Source organism: Urocampus carinirostris, chromosome 3 (genome assembly GCF_059441175.1).
Source record: "Urocampus carinirostris isolate Australia breed hairy pipefish chromosome 3, RoL_Ucar_1.0, whole genome shotgun sequence".
In the NCBI taxonomy this organism is placed as follows: Eukaryota; Metazoa; Chordata; class Actinopteri; order Syngnathiformes; family Syngnathidae; genus Urocampus; species Urocampus carinirostris.
The window spans coordinates 32109234-32130712 of record NC_142351.1 but is presented as its reverse complement, the minus strand read 5'-3'; the positions used below and the strand labels follow the sequence as shown (position 1 = coordinate 32130712).

Here is a 21479-nt window from a genome sequence, read left to right as displayed (position 1 = left end):
TCTAGTTGTGTCAGTATGAGTCAAGGATTTCAAATGTGCACAAGTAAGAATGCAAACTACGGAGACTATAAGTGGCCAAACCGCGCCATTTTTCTTGTCTGGCCTTTCAAAAGGTTTATGGTGTATATGGGTAGCCGCAAGAGGGTGGACATTTTTTCAGCTCGAGCTCTTTCTCGATGAGGCTCATGATATGTAAAACAAATCCAATCCTCTCAATCGAGTATCATAAAGAATAGATGATTATAAGATAATTCATGTATTTTTGCCTAATATTTATATTGGTGTTTTTTTTTTCCTTCAATTGATTGCATTTTTTTACCATTAGAGGCGCTCAATAATACACACTGTCCCTTTAATATCAAATTTAATGATAGTTTGGCTTACGTGAGTTTGATATGGTTGCTACCCCTTTGCTAGTCAGTGAGTCATGGCTTGAAATTAGGTCCATTGACTCAAATGTGAACACATTACAGAGTGCCCGAGAAAGTGTTGATTGAAACTTGAGTTTTGTGTACGTTTCCTGTGCCATGTATGGAGGACCAAAACTGACAAAATTAGCCAAAGAGAGTTAAAAAATAGATGTCAAGAATAAAATTCTGAAATAAATACAAAGGAACAAAAAATGTACTAAAGGATATAGAAATATTAGCTAAAATATAAATAATTTGGAAAGAAATGCGTAAATATCCACCCATCTATCCTCTTCTGCTTATCCGGGGATGGGTCCTGGTGGCAGCAGTCTCATCAGGGAAGTCTAGACCTCTCTATCCCCAGCCACTTAGTCCCGCTCATTAAATGGAATCCCAAAGTTTTTCCAGGACAGCTTAGAGACTAGTGCCTCCAACTTGTCCTAGGTCGTTCTGGGACCTCTTGTGGAGTGGGACATGTCCAAAACACCTTTCGGGGTCCAGGAGGGATCCTTAACCAGATGCCCAAACCACCTCAACTTGTTCTTTTCAACATGGAGGAGCAGCTGCTCTAAACTTCCCGGATGACCAAGCAACTTTCCCTATCTGCTAAAACTCATTTCAGATGCATCTATCTGTGATCATGAGCACAGTACGAATTGTTAACCGGAGCTGTGACGTGCGGTGATGTTTGTGTCTGGGATGGCGCAGTCAAATTTACCAATGAATAAACCTACATCTCAATTATCCTTTCATTGGAAAAGCAAGAAAGGAGTTTATAAACTATAGCACAGAAAAAGAAGTATTGTCATACTTGTAACTTATGCATTACTCCTTTTGAATAAAAGCATTGCTAGATAATCATCCATTATGGATAAAATTCCCCCCAAAAAACTGCATAGTTCGGCTTGTTAGCTTGCTAATACTGTTACTTATTTAATTGTTTGGGCTGAGCTGTGCGACAAATCAAAATCCTTGGTCTCACTATTGCTTTTTGCCATGAGGCAAAAGAATCCCATGCCTCACTCTGCATCTGCTGACACTCAGCTCATGAATACGTTAAATGCTAAGTGTACAAATAATATTCAAAATATAAGAAAATGCAGCAATTTTAAAATAGAAAATCAGAAAATTGTGAAGTTAAATTAAAAGGATCGTTACCACTGAATAAAAAAAAAACATTTAGTAGTTTTTTGATATTCCCTAAAAACTTCTTGAACCTCCTTAAGGGCCTTGATTAAACGTTCCCTGACCTCCCGAATGTCATTGTAAAGAGTTTACTGGACCCCCTGAAGGTCCTTGCCAAACGTTCTTGGACCTCGTGAAGGTCCTTGCCTAAACGTTCCTGGTCCTCCTGAAAGTCCTTGTTTATAGGTCCCTTAACTTCCTGAAGATCCTTGCTTGAAAATTATTGGACCTCATTAAAGTCCTAGCTTAAAAGGTAATGGACATCCGCAATGTCCTTGTTTATGGGTTCCTGGATTCCCTAAAGGTCGCTGATTTTAAAAGTTCTTGGACCTTCTATAAAGGTCTTTGCTTAAAAGTTCTTGGACCTCCGGAAAGTCCTTGTTGAAATGTTCCTGGACTATCTTAAGTTTCTTGTCCAAAGGTTATTGTACTTCCTGAAAGTTCCTAGACCTCCCAAATATCCTTGTTTATAAGTTCAATGACCCCCTGAAGGTCCTCGTTTAAGGGTTCATGGACCTTCTGAATGTCCTTGATTATAGGTTCCAGGATCCCCTGAAGGTATTTCCTTAAACGTTCTTGGACTGCCTGAATGAAGGTCTTTGCTAAATAGAAAAAATGTGTACCACCTGGGAGTCCTTGTGTCACCGAATAAATATTAGAGCGTGGTGTCAAATGACTAATTATTGGATATTTTTTCTCTATCTGGCTGATAACTGACATCATATTTTTTTGTTAATGCAACATCCATTCAGCCTGGTCATCCTGGAATGGGGATTACCTCAGGTTTCTTCATTTTTCTCATGCTGTGGTCCGTGCAGCCCTTTGATACTCCTCGTGATTAAGGGCTAGGTTTGGTCTTAGAATGGGCGGGGACATGGAGCAGCACATATTTTTGAGTGATCACATAATATTGGTGGGGAAAAATTAAGGATTTCTTGGTATTGGTGAGGACATGTTCCCTCCGTCCATGCCAAAAGAACACTCTTGGACGAATGGGATGATCAGGAAGTAATAGCAAGGGGGAGGGGATCTTCTGAATTGCCATTAATCCTTTTTTTATCCCTTCTCATTCAGATTAAAATGTGTTCTGTTGTGCATTTGTATAGTAGTTGTTCTTAATTCATTGCTCTTAATTCAAATCGAGTAAATGGGTTTACTTTGCAGTTTTGAAACGCGTTTCAATTAAAATGAATATCTGTCCGCCTGTTTTTGTAGCAAACGATTGGCAGAATGCCTCACATCTGGCCGCAAGAGGGCGACATTTCCACACCCCACCGGATAAAAGAGGAGAAAAAAATTGTTTACGTCTTTACTCTCTGCTTCTGCGCCCTAGCAACTGCAGCATCAGCACGAGTAGCCAGCGTCGGCGAGCTACGTCAGCGCTCCATTGTCGGCATCAAAGTTACACAAGCTCTGTAAAGACAACCGGAAATACGTGTTTGCCCTTCGAAGTAAAAACCAGCAAGCCAAATGAGGTTGCTAAACGTCCGTGGTCACTTATGATGATTCTTTGAACTGGTATGTGAACCAGTCTATGATATAATGAAATTGTGTGATTAACTGCTGTTAAAAATGTCGGAAAAAATTGTTAAAACGTCATATTGTCAGATATAACGAAAATGTGAATATGCTTGATTGCTGTTAAAATTGTCAAGAAAAATAGTTCAAACCTCACATTGTTTATTTGCTGTTAATAGTGTCAATAAAATGGTTCAAACCACTTCGACTGAAGCAACAAGATTATAATAGTAATAATAATAATAATAATCTTAACACATTGTATTTCGAAGCGCCTTTCTGGACAGTCACTCTACATATAAGTAGGACACAACAATAAAGGAAGAGGAAAACAAGAGGAAAACAAGCAAGTAATAAATAGCAAATGTAATACCTCATCTCTCATCTCATTAGCTGCACCGCTTATCCTCAGTAGGGTCGCGGGGGTGCTGGAGCCCATCCCAGCAATCATCGGGCAGTGGGCAGGGGACACCCTGAACTGGTTGCCAGCCAATCACAGGGCACATGGGGACAGACAACTCACTCGCTCATTCACACCTAGGGACAATTTGGACTGGCCAATTCACCTGAAATGCATGTCTTTGGAATGTGGGAGGAAACAGGAGTGCCCAGAAGAAACCCACGCAAGCACGGGGAGAACATACAAACTCCGCACAGGAAGTCTGGAGCTGGATTTGAACCCACGCAGGAGGTTCCCATGACGTGCGCTAACCACTGCGCCGCCGTGCAGCAAATCGAATGCATTAGACTTAAAAGGGGAGGTATGTGAGGCAGATGGTCAAGAAGTCTGAAGACGTGAGTTTTGATTCCGGATTTAAAGGTGGACAGGGTCGCAGAATTTCAGAGCTCAGGCGGCAATGAGTTCCACAGCTCTGGGGCAGAGCGGCTGAAAGCTCTGCTCCCGGTGGATCTGAGGCGGGCATGGGGTATAGCGAGATGGATGGAGCAAGATGATCTGAGGGTGCGGGATGGCGTGGCAGTGTGAACTGCCATGTAGGTGTAACATATCCTAAAATTTAAAATGATCAAGTTATTAAAAGAATAGCCCAGTTCCAGTTTCTATACCGTTCGCAGTCACGTAGTATCTCCTTTTTTCGCAGTAACCATGTTCAACTCTAAATACTGATTTCGAAACGAGGGATTTCAAGTAAGAGTAAGACGCAATAATATGTTTTAAGAATAAATCTCTGTCACCCGCCTCTTTTCGCAGGTTCGATTCCCAGCTTCTCCGGGTTAAATGTCAAAGTATCCTTGGGCAAGACACTGAAGCCCTAATGCCCCCAATAAGCTATCGGTGTGGGAGTGCGTGTATGTGAACGGGTAAGTGTAGACATATAGTAAAGCACTTTGGGAGATCTTCAATGGGTTGAAAAGCGCTATAGAAATGTAGACCTTTTACCATCTGTCAACTTATGTTTCCTCGTATTGTATACGTTATTCGATCATTACAAATTTTAGACGCTGTACACTATTTTTTTTGTACAAGATTTTTTTTTTTTAGTCAATTTAACAAAAGTTTGTTGTTTTTTATAGACCAAGATCGTGTTGCCCACGTAGACTTTAATCCAGATCGTCTCGGTCACTGGTCGCAGACGACAACATCATTGTAGATTGCTAAAAATTGTCACAGTACACTAGTAAATGTTTTCCTTGATCAAGAATTGGCTCTTGGCTCTTGGGATCACTAGTAGAGCAGCGTTTTCAGAGCGAAGGCTTCGGACCGGAACATAGAGGGAAATTAAATCTGAACGATATGAGAGAGCAAGTCCAGAACCTTAAAATCACATCTTAAGCTAACAGGGAACCAATGCAGGTTAGCTGAAATCGGGGTAATGTGATCAAATTTCTTACTTAAAAGTCTCGCTGCAGCTTTCTGTACCAGCTGAAGGCTATTGATTTTGGACTTTGGGAGACAGGAGAGTAGTGCATTACAGTAATCCAGACAGGAGGTAACAAACGCATGAATTGTAATCTCCGCATTCGACTGAGACAGCATAGGGCGAATTTTAGCAATGTTGCGAAGAAGAAAGAAAGCTGTTCTCGTACAATTCTTCAAGTGTGTTTGAAAGGACAGATCGGGGTCAAATACGACACCTACATTTTTGACCGAGTCACTCTGGGTGATATCATATTTGTCAATGTTCAGAGCAGTTTTTGAGAACAAGTCACGGCATTTAGATGGAGCAATAACTAACTTTTCGGTCTTTTCAGAGTTAAGGCGCAAGAAGTTGAGTGACATCCATTCTTTTATCTCAGTGAGGCAGGCCTCCTCTTTTCCATAGTTTAGTGTGGCAGATTCCTCCATCGGAAGATATAGATGAGCGCCATCTGCGTAGCAATGGAAACTGACATTAGACTTGCGAATAAGATCACCTAATGGAAGCATGTAAATGCTGAAAAGAAGGGGGTGAAGTACTGAACCCTGCGAAACACCACAGGTAACACTAAAAGGCTCAGATGTCATTTCACCAGATTTAACACAGCGCGTCCTATATGAGAGGTAGGATCTGAACCACAGGTGTCAAACAGGCGGCCCACGGGCCAGATCAGGCCCGCTAAGGGATTGAATCCGGCCCGCGAGACAACACTCAGAGAAGTGCAAGAGAAAAACAAGCTGCAGGTTGAAATATGTCAACTTGATGTTGCCAAAGAAAGGTGCCTCAAACAAAGACACTGTACTTGTATTTCTTTTTCTCTCTATCCCTCTCTCTATCTCTCTCCCTCTTTTCCACCCCTTTGCTCCCACTCTCTGTCTCTTTCACTCTCTGTGTCTCTCTTTTTCTCTTCCTTTGTTGCTCTTTGTTTCTTTCTCTCTCTGTCTTTTTAACTTCTTTTGCTCTAACTTTCTTTTTTTCCTTTTCTCTCTTTTCTCTTTCTCTCTTCCTACCCTTCACGCTCTCTTTTCTCTTTTCCCTCCTTCTCTTTCTTTTTCTCTTTGGATTTCTTTCTTCCGCTCCCTTTCTTTCCCCCTCTCTCACGACTTCTCTTTTTATCTCTTTTGTTTCTCACTCACTCTCTCTCCCTCTCTTTCTTTCTTTGTCCCACCCTCTCTCCTTTTCCCTCCCTCTTTCTCTTATTTCTTTTTCTTTCTCTTTAATCTACTAGTCCGGCCCCCGACAGAATATTTGTTCTATCGTGTGGCCCCTTGAGTTAAAATGAGTTCGACACCCCTGATCTAAACCATAAGAGGTTGGTTCCTGAGAGACCAATCCATTTTTCCAACTGTTTTAGTAAGATATTATGGTGCACAGTGTCAAAGGCAGCACTAAGCGCTAGCAGCAGCAAGAGTGATGAAGCGTCAGAGTCCATTGCTAGTAGATGATCATTGGTTACCTTAATCAGGGCTGTCTCAGTAGAGTGGTTAGCTCTGAATCCTGATCGCATCGATTCAAAAAGATTGTTCTCGGATATAAAATCATTCAGCTGCTGTGCCACAACTTTTTCAAGTATTTTAGAAAGAAACGGTAGGTTTGACACAGGTCTATAATAACATATGCTTTCTGGATCAACATCTGATTTTGTTTACCTTTGACACACAATACACCACAAGTCAAATAGCAAGAGTTGGAGTGAATACAAACGTAATCACATTAACTTCTAATGGAAATTTCTGGGAGATCCCCTCAAAATAATTTTGTTGCGTTAAGTAATCCTAACAACTATAAGGTGTTTTATTTTGAAAGCCCAAACCGGAGGTTGTGTGGATTTCCTCTACCTTACCACTGGTCCTCCTCCCGTCGTGGCAATCGAAGCTAGTCGAGCATCACCGCCCTCTTTCTGTCTTCTTTCTATTCCGTCTGTCATTTCTCTCCTTCTGTTTCATCCCCCACTTTTTTTGTTAAAATTCCAAAATCGACCAGAGGCACGTTGCCCTTTTTGCCGCGTCCCACATTTTCCCCCTGGAGCTCAAAGCTGTTTCCCCCCGTTTTTGGTCTTTGCTAGGCACCCCTACAGCGGCCCAAATAACCTTCGGCGTCGCGAATTTCGACACTGATAACATCCTCGTTTTCTTTTTAACTGCATATTATTCATCAAATGTCCTCCTCGTTTTGTTTCTACCGCCATTAGCGTTTTAAGAGTCAGCGAGCATCATTTGGGTGACGACAAGCTCCCATGCTGCTTTGCGACCCGCTGCACAACATCTCACCTTCGCAGGTAAGCAAACATGCACTCATTCATTCTTTGACAAAAGGTTCAAATCTGTGTACCTCTACATATTATTTGTCGTATTAAAAGAATAATAACTGGTTTTGTAACATTTTAATAGCACAGAGCAGTGACGTGTGATGAGGTTCGTGTCTGGTCATATTTACAAATAAATGAACCTACATCTTATTCATTAAATGTTTGGCAGAGCAAGAAAGCCACATATTAACCCTAGCATTGCAAAACCCTTCGTAGTCTCACCTTAACTTATACATTAAGTCTATGTGCTGCTCCTATTTAATAAAAGCATCAACACATTCATGCAACATTCAATGTACGTCTATGTTACAAGCAATAACTGAAATGCTTGAGTTGCTGTTGGCTTGCTAATACTATCTCAAATTTTATTGTTTGGAGCCGTGTGTGCCGAATCAGAATCGTTGGTGTCACTATTGCCCTCCGCCATGAGGCAAGATAATTGCGTGCCTCACTCTGCACCTTCAGCCGCTCAACACAGTAAAATCATACATAGTGCTGCTTTTGAATATAAGCGTCAATAGCTATGTAATCCTCCGAAGTCAATGAAACAAGATGAAAAAAACTGGATGGTTTGACTTGCTGTTAGCTAGCTTTTACTGTCACAAAAGCTATTGTTTGCGCCAAATCTCAATTAATCGTCTCTCTACCTCCCCCTGCCATTATTTAAGAGAATCGCGTGTCTCACTCAGCACACCAATACATTACGAATAAATTATATTTATAATATTCTTAAAGAGGCAGCACGGCAGAGCAGTGGTTAGAGGTCATGAGATCAAACCTTCCTGTTTGGAGTTTGCATGTTTTCCCCGTGCTTGCGTTGGTTTCCTCTGGGCACTCCGGTTTTCTCCCACATTCCATAAACATGTATGTCAGGTTAATTGGCCGTTTCAAATTGTGCCTAGGTGTGAATGGGCGAGTGAGTTGTCTGTCTCTCTGTGCCCTGCGACTGGCTGGCAACAAGTTCAGGGCGTCCCCTGCCCACTGTCTGAAAACAGCTGGGATGCACTCCAGCTCCCCCGTGACCCTACTGAGGATAAGCGGTGCAGATAATGGATGGATGGATGATAGTTCATGTATTTTTCCTAGTATTCAGTCAATGTTTTTTTTACTGAATAAAAGTCTTAAATAAAATAAACTAATGAAATATTACACACTGTCCCTTCAATATAATGTGAAAATCTAATCATTTTGAAGTTCAATGAGAAAGAACTTTTAACACGAAAGAAAACGACCTATTGATATATTTTAATTTGATATTTTCATTATGACAAGTGAGACACAGCATCACCTGCCTCCCATGACTGCACGTCACTGCACTAGTTAACTTTTGATATTTGTGTCAAATCGTACATATTTAATGCCTCACTAGTAACATCGTATCCCACTAGAAGTGCACAAATCTCCATTGTGATGATATGCATTTCTTCTTGCTACAAATAATCATTTGTAGCCCTCTTGATGGGCGCAAAGCGGTGCAGAAAATGGATGGATGAACTTGTAATTATTGTCAATGTGGCATTTTTTTATGCATATCTCCAAATTAGAAATGGATACTTGTATAGGGACTCAGATATATTCCATAGTCAAGTCATGTGTATTTGTATCGCCCTTAATCACAAAGAGTCTCAAAGGGCTGCACGGATCCAAGACTATTGCAAACTACAGACTATTGTGACACCATTCCCTCATCTAAAACCTACATGAGGTCAAATAATACACATATGATCAACATAGAATATAGGCTATTCATATGCTATAGAGTACAAGTGTGTTTTAAGCTTAGATTTAAACATATCCACTGAGGTTGCAGATCGAATCTCAGGGGGAAGAGCATTCCACATCAAAATTTGTTACACTCACAAAGAAATATTCTAGTTCATACTGATATTGTTATGTGTTTTGTGTGTGTGTGCCCATGACAATTCAAAGGATAATAGTGTTATTGGCAGAATTTGTGTTTGGGCTTGTTTCCTAGCAACAGCTGCACCGGTTAAAGACCCCAACTAAAATTAGTTTCACAATAGCAACATGTGCTCTGTGAATTTCAATTTTCATTTAAAATGTCAATGCTAGCATCGGGTAGAAAATCCTGACATTGCCCCCAGTGTGCCCCCCTAGTAGCTACTGTTCAAGCGTGTTAATGCCAGTAGGGATTAACATCAATCCAGCCCGGCGACTCCCTAAGCGGGCTCATCCTGTCTTTTACTGTGTTGACGACCGACATGTTTACATTCCCAGGACGACCATCCGCCTACCCCTCCCCAGAAATCTTCGGCGGCCTTAATCTAAATCGGCCATCCTGTCCCGGGGCCGTCCCGCGCAGGCTCCCTCATTCTCCTGTCGGGCCCCAACCCTCTCGCCCAGCTGTGGCCCTTGCAGGGTGCGACCGCTGGCGCTCACCTGGAAGGTCCCTGGCCTCAGGACGACTGCCAGCACCACCACCTTTCCTACATGAGGGACAAGGCCACACAGGTAAGACCTATTCAAGCTCTCCTGGTCCCTCAAAGTCCCTCTAGACTTGAAGCGCATATTTTTGGACTTTAATTTTGATGGTGTTTGTGTGTATCAGACCCCCAGGGCCTGGGCAGATGAGAGGAGGCGAGGCTCTCACAAGCGATCGGCCTCCTGCGGGAGCACCGACCAGCTCAAGGAGGTTCTTGCACCCCTTTTTTTTGTAGTCGATTAGAGAGATAAAATCTTCAGTGTTTTAAGCCCCTATCATTATCTTTCCGTCTATTTTTCATTGACAGCCATTGAGAATGATTACTTGATTTGATTTTGATTCTACAACAATAACAAAAGGGAAAACATAAAAGCTCACCTAAAGTAACATTGTGTATTATTTAGCGTCTACTAGTGTTTAAAAAACTGTATTGATTTGCTTAATAAGCATACATCAACTATCATATAAAAATGGATTGTTTTCAAGAATTTTGTTTTCATTTTACTTAACATAGGGATCACTGAGAGGGAGCTGACATGATTGTCCGCCATCTTGCTGCAAAATGTACCCCCAAAAATCGTGTGAGAGGCAGGGGAAAAAAATGAGAAGCAAAATGTTGGGATTTGATCACTTTGCCTTTGTAGTTTGTGATCTTCCTTGTACTTTGTAGCGCACGTTTTCAGTGGCACTACACAATATATTAACATATAGCCGTCAAATAATACACATGGTGTCTGTTTAAAATGACTGATTATTTTATTTGACTTTGATTTTATCACCAAAATAAATTCGAAATTTGTCACAGTTTTAAAATGTATTCATGTACTACAAAAAGGCCACTGGGTTGAGTTTAATTTAGGGGTGTGGTAATACTGCCATCTGAATTGTGCAAGAATCGAATATCTAGATTTGACTTGGGAAAAATTATCTTCAAAAATGATACCAGCTTGACATAGCTTCTCCGGGTATTGATATTAATATATTATTACATTAATATAATATGAATATTAATATAATTTGGATGAAAAAACTTGATCCAAGTGCAAATGTATGGTCTTCAAAACCGATCGTAAACACTTATTTAGATTTGATAAATGTAAGCAAAAATAGGATTAAGACCGTAACATCAGTTTTAAAAAGTAAATACTTGACTAAAATTAAGAAAAACCTGCATTTTCACATTGAACAAAATACATGCATTTTGATAGTTTTTAAAAAGCATTACAGAAAAAAAGATTGATTCTTCTTTATTCTTTTATAGTTTTTTACTTCAAATACTTTTGTTGCAGGCAGTATCAACTAAGTTCACATAATCAAATTTATTCAAGGAATAAATCTGTTTTTAAACAAACCAAAAATTAAATTTTCGTGTGAGTAACATAATAATGATAATAATAATAATAATAATAATCCATCGTACTTTGAAGCGCCTTTTCGGACACCCAAGGTCGCTGTACATATTGGTAACAAACAAGAATAAAATAAGCAAGTAATAAATAGCAAATAAAGACAGAGTATAATTAAAAGAGTCTGGATTTGATGGTGGACAAGGTGGCAGAATTCCGGAGGTCAGGCAGCAATGAGTTCCAGAGCTGCGGGGCAGAGCGGCTGAAAGTGTACATTAAACTGCTCAAGGGTACGGTTAAAAAAATTAAATCGGGGTGAAATTTTAACATCATGTAAAATATGCTATATTTCTTATCAATGTGTGGTAGGTTTATAGTTTAGTAGACACTCAAAATATGGAAATACGACGTCAATGAATTTTGAACTTGCAAAGAGGACAGGAAATAACTACAAAAAAACCCTCACTGTGACAACGCCCTAAAGGGTGTGAAAATCAAAGAACAGCAACATCATCGGCTGTAAAAGTGACTATGTTAACAGTACATAATAGTCATAGTAAAGAGCTGGCTTCCTATGTAATCTCCTTTACAGGTGTTCAGTATTTAAAAACTGAATAAACCTATCTGTAAGTCACATTGTTTCGTCACTGTTTAGCATTTTTTTAAACTATTCACGTGAAGCTGATATTAAAGATGATATTGTCTTTCGCCTTCCTTTTTATTATCAGGAGTCAGTTAAGTGACTTCAAACTTATAATGATGCTAATATTGGGGGGTACTAAAACCTTGACATTTTAAAATGACATCTTTCATTCACTCCTTGCACCCCAGCATGGTGCGATGGCCAATTGTAAACAAAATCATCAGCAATTGTAAACACGCTCGTGTCCAATATCTCGCAGATCGCCAAGCTGCGTCAGCAACTCCAACGCAGCAAGCGAAGCAGCCGTCATCGGAGGGACAAAGAGCGCAAATCGCCCTTTAATGGAAGCCACAGCATCATGCAGTCGCAGGTGAGAAAAAGTACCCTGGCGTGAGACCCCAAACTGAGGACATTGCGTCCGTTTTTGAAGTACAGACGCTGCCTTACTAACGAACGAGATACGTTCCGGACGATTGTTCGTAAGTTGATTTTGTTCGTAAATTGCTTCAGTTTAAGGCCTATATAAGTATGTTTAAGGCTTGGATAACTAACCTGTAATATTTTGTACTAAAAAATAAACTTCTCATAAAATAGTATGCTCTATAAAGATAAATAAAGTCAAGTTTAACTTACTTTTAGAAGATGTGCTTCAAGAGGTCCTCCTCCGTGTTAGAGAGTGGCCGAAAAAAAGCGATCGAACCATTTTCTCAACCGCATCAAGCTTTCTTATTCCACTTTAATTTCAAAAGAAACAACTCTTACAACATTGGTCCCTGTTGCCTCCCTTCTTGGCGCTCGGCATTGGGGGGTAACCCTAACCCAGAAAGAGTCAAGAATGTGAGTGTGTTCTTGACTCCAGCCACCTCTCACTAGAGGGAAATGGCTCCGGTATAAACATTCACCCATCCATTATCTGCACAGCTTATTCTCAGTTGGGTCACAGGGGTGCCGGAGCCCATCCCAGCTATCTTCGGGCAGTGGGCAGGGGACACCCTGAACTTGTTGCCAGCCAGTCGCAGGGCACGCAGGAACGGACGACTCACTCGCTCATTCACACCTAGGGACAATTTGGACCAGCCAATTAACCTGACATGCATATTTTTGAAATGTGGGAGGAAACCGAAGCGCCTGGAGGAAACCTGCACAAGGAGAACATGAAAACTCCGCACAGGAGGCTTGGAGCTGGATTTGAACTCATGACCTTATAACTGCCGCGGATGGGCTAACCACTCATCCACCATGTCGCCCCTCCGTGATATACATAGATTATTAAAAATCACGTATATAAATAGCAGATAAATCTGTAGCCCTGCAAAATACACGATTCACACTGTGTTGTTTTTTTTTCTTTTATTAGTACTGAAGAAATTGGAAAGTTGGCTTTGAAAGTCCTTAAAACGTGCTTAAAATTGGCCATAAAAAAGGTGTATCAGCCCTGTCTAAATAAGAAGACTACAATTCAAAGCACATTTATTGTAAATTTTGTTTGCTCTATTGATTTACCATTGGTTTGTTGTTATGTATAAGCCACTACCCCTCCCCACCCATTGCCTACCGTTGCTACTAGTGACACACAACCAAACTTGTGCATTTAAGCTTGACCCCCTTATTTCTGTATTTTATTTTACAGTTGTAAAAACAGCTTAGATGTGACTATATATGGTCGGTGAGAACATCATTTGAGAGAAATTATTTTACTCTGTGCTTGACACTGTGCCAGCAAAGCTGGTTGTTCTTTGTTGGGCCATATGGACATGCAAACTCCACTTTGACTGCGTTATTAGCGGTGTGATGCTGATTAACTAGGAGTTCATTTTTCTATCCTGGACAAAGTGTTTACAGGTGCCAGTTAGATTGGGTTGAAATTTTTTAACGAATGAGAAGCGAAGTAAGTTTAAGTTAAAAAAATGTCGATATTATTAACGCATTGTAGTACTTGTTACCAAAAGAAGCAATTGCGTTCCAGGAACTCCCGACATTGCAGGTGACGCGTGTTTTGGGGGGCTTCAGATTAACATCGAGGAAAAAAGTTTCCCTTCTCTGCAATAAGTGAATTTTTCAAGGGTCTTGTATATATGTGTGTGTTTATTCCAGACGGCCATTCCCAAGACTATTCTGATCCCCATCCCCATATCCAAGTCATCGGCCCCTCGTTTCCGCAACAGCGTGGAGGGTCTCAACCAGGAGATTGAACGTATCATCATCCGAGACACCCCCGAGAAGGATGAGACGATTGTGGTGTGTGACATCCCTTTATGTCCTGCCTTCGACTGGATTTGCAAAAACGTTTTTTGTTTTTTTTTCCCTGGCAGCCTCAAGAGGTTCCCGACGGGCACCGGGCCCCGCCGCCCGTCCCCCCGCAGCGCAGCAGCAGCACCCGCAGCATCGACACGCAAACGCCCTCAGGCGGCGGCCTGAGCGGCGGCCATAGCAACAGCAGCAGCCGCCCTGACTCCATCTCGCCGTCCTACCTCACCGTTCTCAACGATGCCGTCTCCGGGGTCAGCCCTTTTGAGGAAAAAGGTGACAAAAATACACTTTGTGCATCTGACATTGTGCCTCGAACATTAAAAAGCCGCCTGGCTATTTCCTATTTGTAATATTTATTAACGTCCTCAGAATTGGTCCCCTGTTCCCCGTTGCCAAAATATGCCGCCTCTCCTCGCCCCAACAACAGTTACACATTCAAGAGGGAACCTCCGGAGGGCTGCGAGAAAGTCAAAGTGTCTGAGGAGTCACTGTATGTATAAAACCTGTTTCTCTATGCATGTTTTATAATAGTTGTATTATTTCCATTCCTGAAATGTCTCTATATGATTACAATATAGACCCCTTTTAGTGTTTGTTATCAAGTGTAACGTAGCCAAGCTGTGTGGAATGGCGGAATTTATGACAGTTTACAGCAACCAATCGACAGAGAAAGATTGTGAGAATTATTCAAATATACTAAGTTTGGAAGATGCCAACCGACCCCTGATCTGGAAGGTCTGCCTGTTACAGTAGAATTCTTGTTAGCAAAAATCTCAGGTTCTCCCAGTTCCCTATAACACATTCAACATGTATCCTGACACGCGAGTTGTTTTTGTCAATTGCAACTCTAAAAACACTACTCAACATCTAAATCTTTCCTTGCTCATTTCAAACTCGTACTGCCTACTCCTGCTGTTTTGGTTCAATAATGCACATGCATCCTGTGGTGATCCAGTGAGGACGTAAACTGGAAAAGGGGTCCTACCAAGTATTGGTGTAGAGATAGATAGATAGATAGATAGATACTCTATTCATCCCCGTAGGGAATTTCACACTTCCAGCAGTATCCTTGTGTGGAAAAATAAAATAATAAAATAAAAGATATACAAAAATACCCAATATAATGTGTTGATATAGAGTATTTAAATAGTGCTACAGAATTGTAGTGGAACTGTGAGTAAAAATGGGATAAGCTCTAATGCCTTTTCATAAGTCAAGTGTGCTCTCGTGTTAAAATGTTGGCTCTCTCACCGCCGCTGCTTCGGTTGATTCCCATTGCATACAATGTTTTCCGATGATGGCCAGCAACACTTATGGACAGATCAATCATTGCATTAATAGATACCGTAAGTGGTTATACACAAATACACATGTTAGTTCTTACTGTAGTCTCAATTTCATGCGCTTCTGGAGCACCTTATGAATGAAAAAATATGATATATTTTTGAGGGGTGCACTTTATAATCCGGTGCGCCATATATTGCAGAAAATACGGTATAGTTCTCACAAGTAACGATTACATATTTACACTTTACTATTCTTTATAATTATTATCACTATATATACAGAGGTACCTCTACTTACAAACTCAATTGGTTCCAGCAGTATATTGAACCGGTTGTAAATTTAAACCTGTGCTAATTTCATGCAATGCAACCAAGCGCTCATTAAATCAACTGTAGTTGCCTTGGAGTTACACTAATGTTCAATGTTCATCAATATACCACATAATACAAATAAAACGAGAAATAAGGCTAAAGAAATACCGAAGGTTAAAAAACTGAAGAATACAAAGCTTTATTAACCAAGACAGTTCAAAAAACAACAAGAACCAAATGAAAATGTAAAAAGTCAGAATAAATGTAATCCACTTGGCATGCTTTTCCACTCACTGAGCCTGCCTGGAACACACAATGTTTTCAAAATGTTTCAAACCGTTTTCATCAAACATTTCAATTGCCTGTCCGCTTCTGGCAGGCAAATGCTTCCTTCGTTTCTGCTGTGATAACGTGAACGTGTACCCGGGAAGCTCTCTTTCTCTTATCAAAATCATGAAAAGTTCATTTATTGCCATCTCCGGCTTGATAAAATGGTGATGCCAGTCGCTACTGCTGCAAGTTTTAGCTTCTCTATTTGTTTTAATACAGTGGAGATCACCCATATTCCCTGGCCAAATCAGAAAATCTACTCCCACTTTCATATTTGGTGATATTTTTTTTCTTTAAGGCAGTTCTTCTGCAAGGGATAGATGTGACTGGCAAAGGAGAGTTAAGAATGATGCGGAGGGGGTAAACCAGTGAATGCTGTTAGGCCTCTCTGCTAATAAAAGTTTGCATGGCACAGCAACTGACCCCTTGTTGTTCTGTGGTCTTAATGTTCGGTGTCAGGTTGGGAAGAGTGTCAGGGGAATGAATGTTTGGTGAACGTGAGCGTGTTCTTGACTCTACCGACCTCCCACTAGAGGGATATGGCTTTGGTATATAGATAGATATTGTTTCTTTTCAATTGTGAGGGACGCCCTCGCTCTCTTATAGTAGGACCCATGGCTGAAGATTAAAAATCCCTGTATACTGTAAAGTGTGCAATAGCGGAAATAGAGGCTACAGCCATTGAATTATTGGACTAAACCTTTTGGCAATTTAATGAAGGGGCATAAGGGTCTCCCCGAGCTGATAAACCGTGCATGCGGTGTAAGCGCGTACCTGCGCGATGTTTAGTTGTGGCGACACTGATTTCTAATACGGGAGAACTGATCGTTTAACGAGGAAGATTTTAGTCGGACGCGAACTCCGGAAATTGAAACGTTCGTAAGCCGAGTCGATGGTAAAATGAGGTGCCGCTGACCCTTTTTTCATGCCGTTGCAGCCCTACCGCCCAGCCAGCAGTTGCCCCGTTCCTGTGTCCGGACCGCAACAAGGTGAACTTCATCCCCAACAGCGGTTCGGCCTTCTGTCTAGTCAGCATCCTCAAGCCGCTCCTGCCGGCACCGGAGCTTACCTTTCGTCCCGGGGTGGCCCTTCGCAGTTTGTCCCCGTCGTTGGTGCCTCTGTCCACTCAGCCCTGCCTCCTGGAGGAGCCCGAGAACTTTTGACCAGCACCTTAAAGTTTCAGTAAGGAGGAGAAAGGGAAAAAGAAAACAGCCTTCGGCGTGCTAGATTATCTCATTCGGCCTCTGCGCTACCCATCTTGTTATTTTTTTTTTAAAAGGGCATCATTTTTTTCACCCTAAGACACCATGGCGCCTTTCCACAGACATATCATTTTTTGGATCTTTATCTCTTTCTACATAATATGCCTTCCACTAAAAAAGGCTGTGGTGCTGCCAGATTGTAGCAAAACCTGAAGGTGAGACGGATTAAAAAAAAGGGGGGAAAAAACCGTGCCTGAAATTTTTGAGGACAGTACTCAATTTTAAGAAATTGCAGGAGCAGCATTAGGGGCGGTGTCGACCCAATTCATATGTTTGGGTTTTAAAGATGACAAAAACTCAGAACTGCAACATTTGACGTTTGGTAGAAAACAGCTACAGACTTTGGAACGAACCTCGGTGTGAAATTTCACGGCAAAATCCGGTATGAAAAATCGAGTAAAATAAGTATGATTTCCTTCAAATGTTCTTGTAATATCGACAGAAATCCATGCTCATCCTAAAGAGACAGTGTGTATTATTTAGCGGCTCCTAGTGGTCATAAAACCCATAATTGATTTAAAAAAACAGCATTGGTTAAAAATAATAAGCAATATCGTACAAACATGCATTTTTAAAATTGTGCTTTTTTTAAAAATGTTTGATAATGGAAAACTATATGATTTCTGTAGGAGGAAAAACACAACACAAACAATCTTAACATTTTCCAATGAATACAGATACATACAATGTATGTACACAGTATGTGTTGCCTTCCTTATATGGTTAATATAAAGCTTTTGATTTTTTTGCAGCTTCAAACATGTATCGTTTTTTTTTTTTTGTTTTTCAGTCCGATAAAGACTGTCAACAATTTGAGTTGCCAACCCATGATCTAAAGGGAGCTGAGATAATTGTCCGCCATCTTGCTGCTTTGGGTACTCAAAACACTCAAAAAGTAAAATGTTGCATTTTGGTCAGCGGTAGTCTATGTTGTTTACATTCTTCCCTGTGCTTTGCAGCGCTGGTTTTCTGTTGCATTACAAGGCCAGTGACATCCAGTGGTCAAATAATACACACTGTCCCTCTAAATATATACTTTTTCAACTTTTATTTTTGTAAAACCACGCCCCCTATACTTTAATTTCTCCACTCAGTAATCAGGGTTCGTACATGTGCTTGAAGTCCTTAAAAATGCTTGACATTTAATTTTGTGTTTTCAACATTTGAAATATGCTTGAATTTTGAGTGAACTGCTTGGTTTCCTGGAAGTCTGACTTGTTAGACACTGCATTCAATGACTAAGAATATAAATCAAGTCTGCTTAAAAATGATGCCAACGCGCCTGCTCTGTTGGCTTTGCTATGCAATTAAATTTTTCCCCTCATGATTAATAGCAGGTGGCATTAGTTGTACAGCGTATTGGCTTTGAATGTGCTTTAAAAGTGCTTGAATTTGGCCATGAAAAGATGTACGAACCCCGATTACTAAGAATAATGTTACCATTTTATATATATATATATATATATATATATATATATATATATATATATGTACTGTTCTTTTTGAACCCTCGTGGCATACAGGTACATATTAAGTACAATTTCGTGCTTTTTATATTTTCAACAAGGCTGCGTTATCACAGCTTAAGTTCGCGTTCAAATAATGTACAGTGGCATTTATTGTGTCAGCAGAAAAGAAATGCATACCACGAGGGTAAAAAAAAAATCCTCTTTTTCAACACAAGCCGATTTCTTTTTCAATAAGCCTGCGTGAATATAATGTGTCTTTCTCTGTGATTTTCACATCCGATAGCCAAGACAAATCGTTACCATGGCAGCGAACAAACTCCTTGAACTGTTATCGACATGATCTATCTTGGGAAAAATGGCAGATCATCAGCAAATAAATCCGGCATGGGGGTGAAAAAAGACAGAAAACCCCATTCGTGAAATTCCAAGAGCGCATTGAAATGTACTGGGATGTAAATATATGCTGTATTGTATAAACCGACAAAGAATCTGACTCGAGTGACCAATTGTATACCCCCACTCACGTCAGATGAAATTGGACCCCGCCTCTATCATTGAATTATTCCATTGAGTAATGTGAATTCATGTTACCATTATTGTATAGTAATGTATTTATTTATTTATCAGGTTGGAGTGAAGGTATGAATAGATCATCAGTTTCAACATGTGGAGACTCCAGAGCTGTCAAGTAGTACACAGAGATGTTTGACAACCTGATTTGGATTTTTTAAAGGACTTTTTTTTAAATCAATCAAAAAATAAACTGTCTTGTTCCAAAACAAATCAGGTGCGTTATTTTCTCGCATTCACAATGTTTTATTTTTGTTTTGTTTTTTTCAAAAGAAAAATAACTGATACACTTAAAGTCAAGTCATGTTCATTTTGTATAGCCCTTAATCACAAGGACTGCACAGACCACGGATTATTACACCTTCCCCTGATTTAAACCTACATGAGGTCAAGGAAAAACTCAAAAACCTCAACATGAGAAAAATGAAGAAACCTTGAGAAGGTACCACAGAGCATTTGAGTTGTGGAAAAATGTCTTGTCAGTGTAGTTTGCACAGTATGAAGAAATACTCTACCCAAGATCAGGAGTGAGCAAACTACGGCCTGCGGGCCCCATGCAGCCCAACAGACTCTTTAATTTGACCTGCCAAACCAAAATGGTCAAAATATAGTGACAATATATATATATAGTAGCACAGTGCTTCTAATAAAAATGTTTTTTAGATGTCTCCATTGACCCTACTACAAAAAATGCAAAACTAAATACCAAATTTAGTGCTTAAAACGGACATAATGTATTACTTTGCTTATATTATGAAAAGAAAAAAATACTATAAAAATAATACAAAAATATTAGTACAGGGATACTATAATACAAAAATACAACAGAATTATTACACCAGACTACCACAATGGGAAAAACTACAAATATAAAACAAATATTACCAAAATACTACTTTAGGAATACTTGAAAAATACTTCTACAGAGAAACAACAGAAAATCCTAAACGTAATACCATAATGCTTTGATTGTGAGTGCTTCAAACAAATTTGATGAAACCAAACTTTTCAAAAACTGATAGAAATATAACATGCTAGATGTCTTTATATGAAAATATTTGATAGGACCCCCGGATAGTTGCCCACCCCTGGCCAAGATAGCCATTTAAGACTACATAAAGGGGTATCCAAACTTTTTAGAAAGTGGGCCAGATTTGGTAAGCCGAAAATATGCGGAGGCCAACTATTCAGCCTAGCATTCTTTGATCAGTTTTTATCGTTGCGATCTTGTAGCCCTTTTTTGTGGCATTTTAATTTGACTAGCAGGGTCTCGCAAAAAAATAGCTGCTGTGCTGTTAAAACAGCTTCCAGAGGCTCCAACTTTTCTCAGGGTTCGTTTCCAGTTAGCTTTCAGTAGTCAGCATATTTCGCCCAACACCGCCTTTTGATATTATATTCTTTGAAAACAGCTACGGCTTCTTGGAAAGTTTTGGATTTTGGAGAAAAAAATACTCCAATTTCCACTTAGCTTTTTTTTTTTAAGTCGGAAATGAGGCAGGCTAAAACTCTTACGGATAGCCATGCCCAAGGTGGCCAAAGGGCTTCTGCCATCATCTGGTGAAAATGCTTTTTTTTTTGTTTTACACTGCAGCCAACATTACTGGCAGGCCACACATTATTATTATTATTATTTTTATTATTAATACGACAGATGGCCCGGGTCAATAAAAATTTGATAAGGGTCCGTGACTGGCCCCCGGGCCGGACTTTGGACATGACTGAAATAATATAATGCCAACATACGAATGCATCACTACAAAAATGCTTTTTTTTTTTTTTTTTTTTTTTTTAATGACTCCTTGAAGTATGACCGCGAGCACCAGGTAGCCCATGGACCAGTTCTGAAAATAGCTCACTAGTGATGGGTCATTGTGATTTTCTAAGATTTGTAACTGGTGTGAGAAACCATTGACGTGATTAGTGTCTTTAAATACTGTACTTGATCAGTTATTCAAAGATTCTTTTTTATAACCAGCCAATGATTCCCATATGTAAAAATCCCTCAGTGCCCTCCCATATACCAGGACGATGTTTAAGCAGTTGACAAAGCCCATTTTAAACCGACATCTATTACCACCTGATAATAACACAATAATAACATAGTAACAGCATGAGTCTAATAATAAATCAAAATAGTTGCTCTTAATCAGTGAATAAGGTAGCCCTCAGCTTCAATAAGGTTGGTGACCCATGCCTTAGAGCACAGGTGTTAACCAGGCGGCCCGCGGGCCAGATCAGGCCCGCTAAGGGATTGAATCCGGCCCGCAAGA

The 21479-nt window shown here is 40.2% G+C and overlaps 1 protein-coding gene across 1 annotated transcript; it reads left to right on the top strand.

Moving 5' to 3' along the window:
- Positions 1-6833: 6833 nt before the first annotated feature.
- fam117ba (family with sequence similarity 117 member Ba) lies at positions 6834-17757 on the top strand. The gene is made up of 8 exons (XM_088331495.1): positions 6834-7268; positions 9537-9770; positions 9868-9951; positions 11990-12100; positions 13825-13968; positions 14043-14253; positions 14350-14470; positions 16846-17757. The coding sequence occupies exons 2-8, from the start codon at positions 9750-9752 to the stop codon at positions 17069-17071; spliced, it is 918 nt and encodes a 305-aa protein (XP_088187621.1). The 5' UTR covers positions 6834-7268; positions 9537-9749; the 3' UTR covers positions 17072-17757.
- Positions 17758-21479: the final 3722 nt, after the last annotated feature.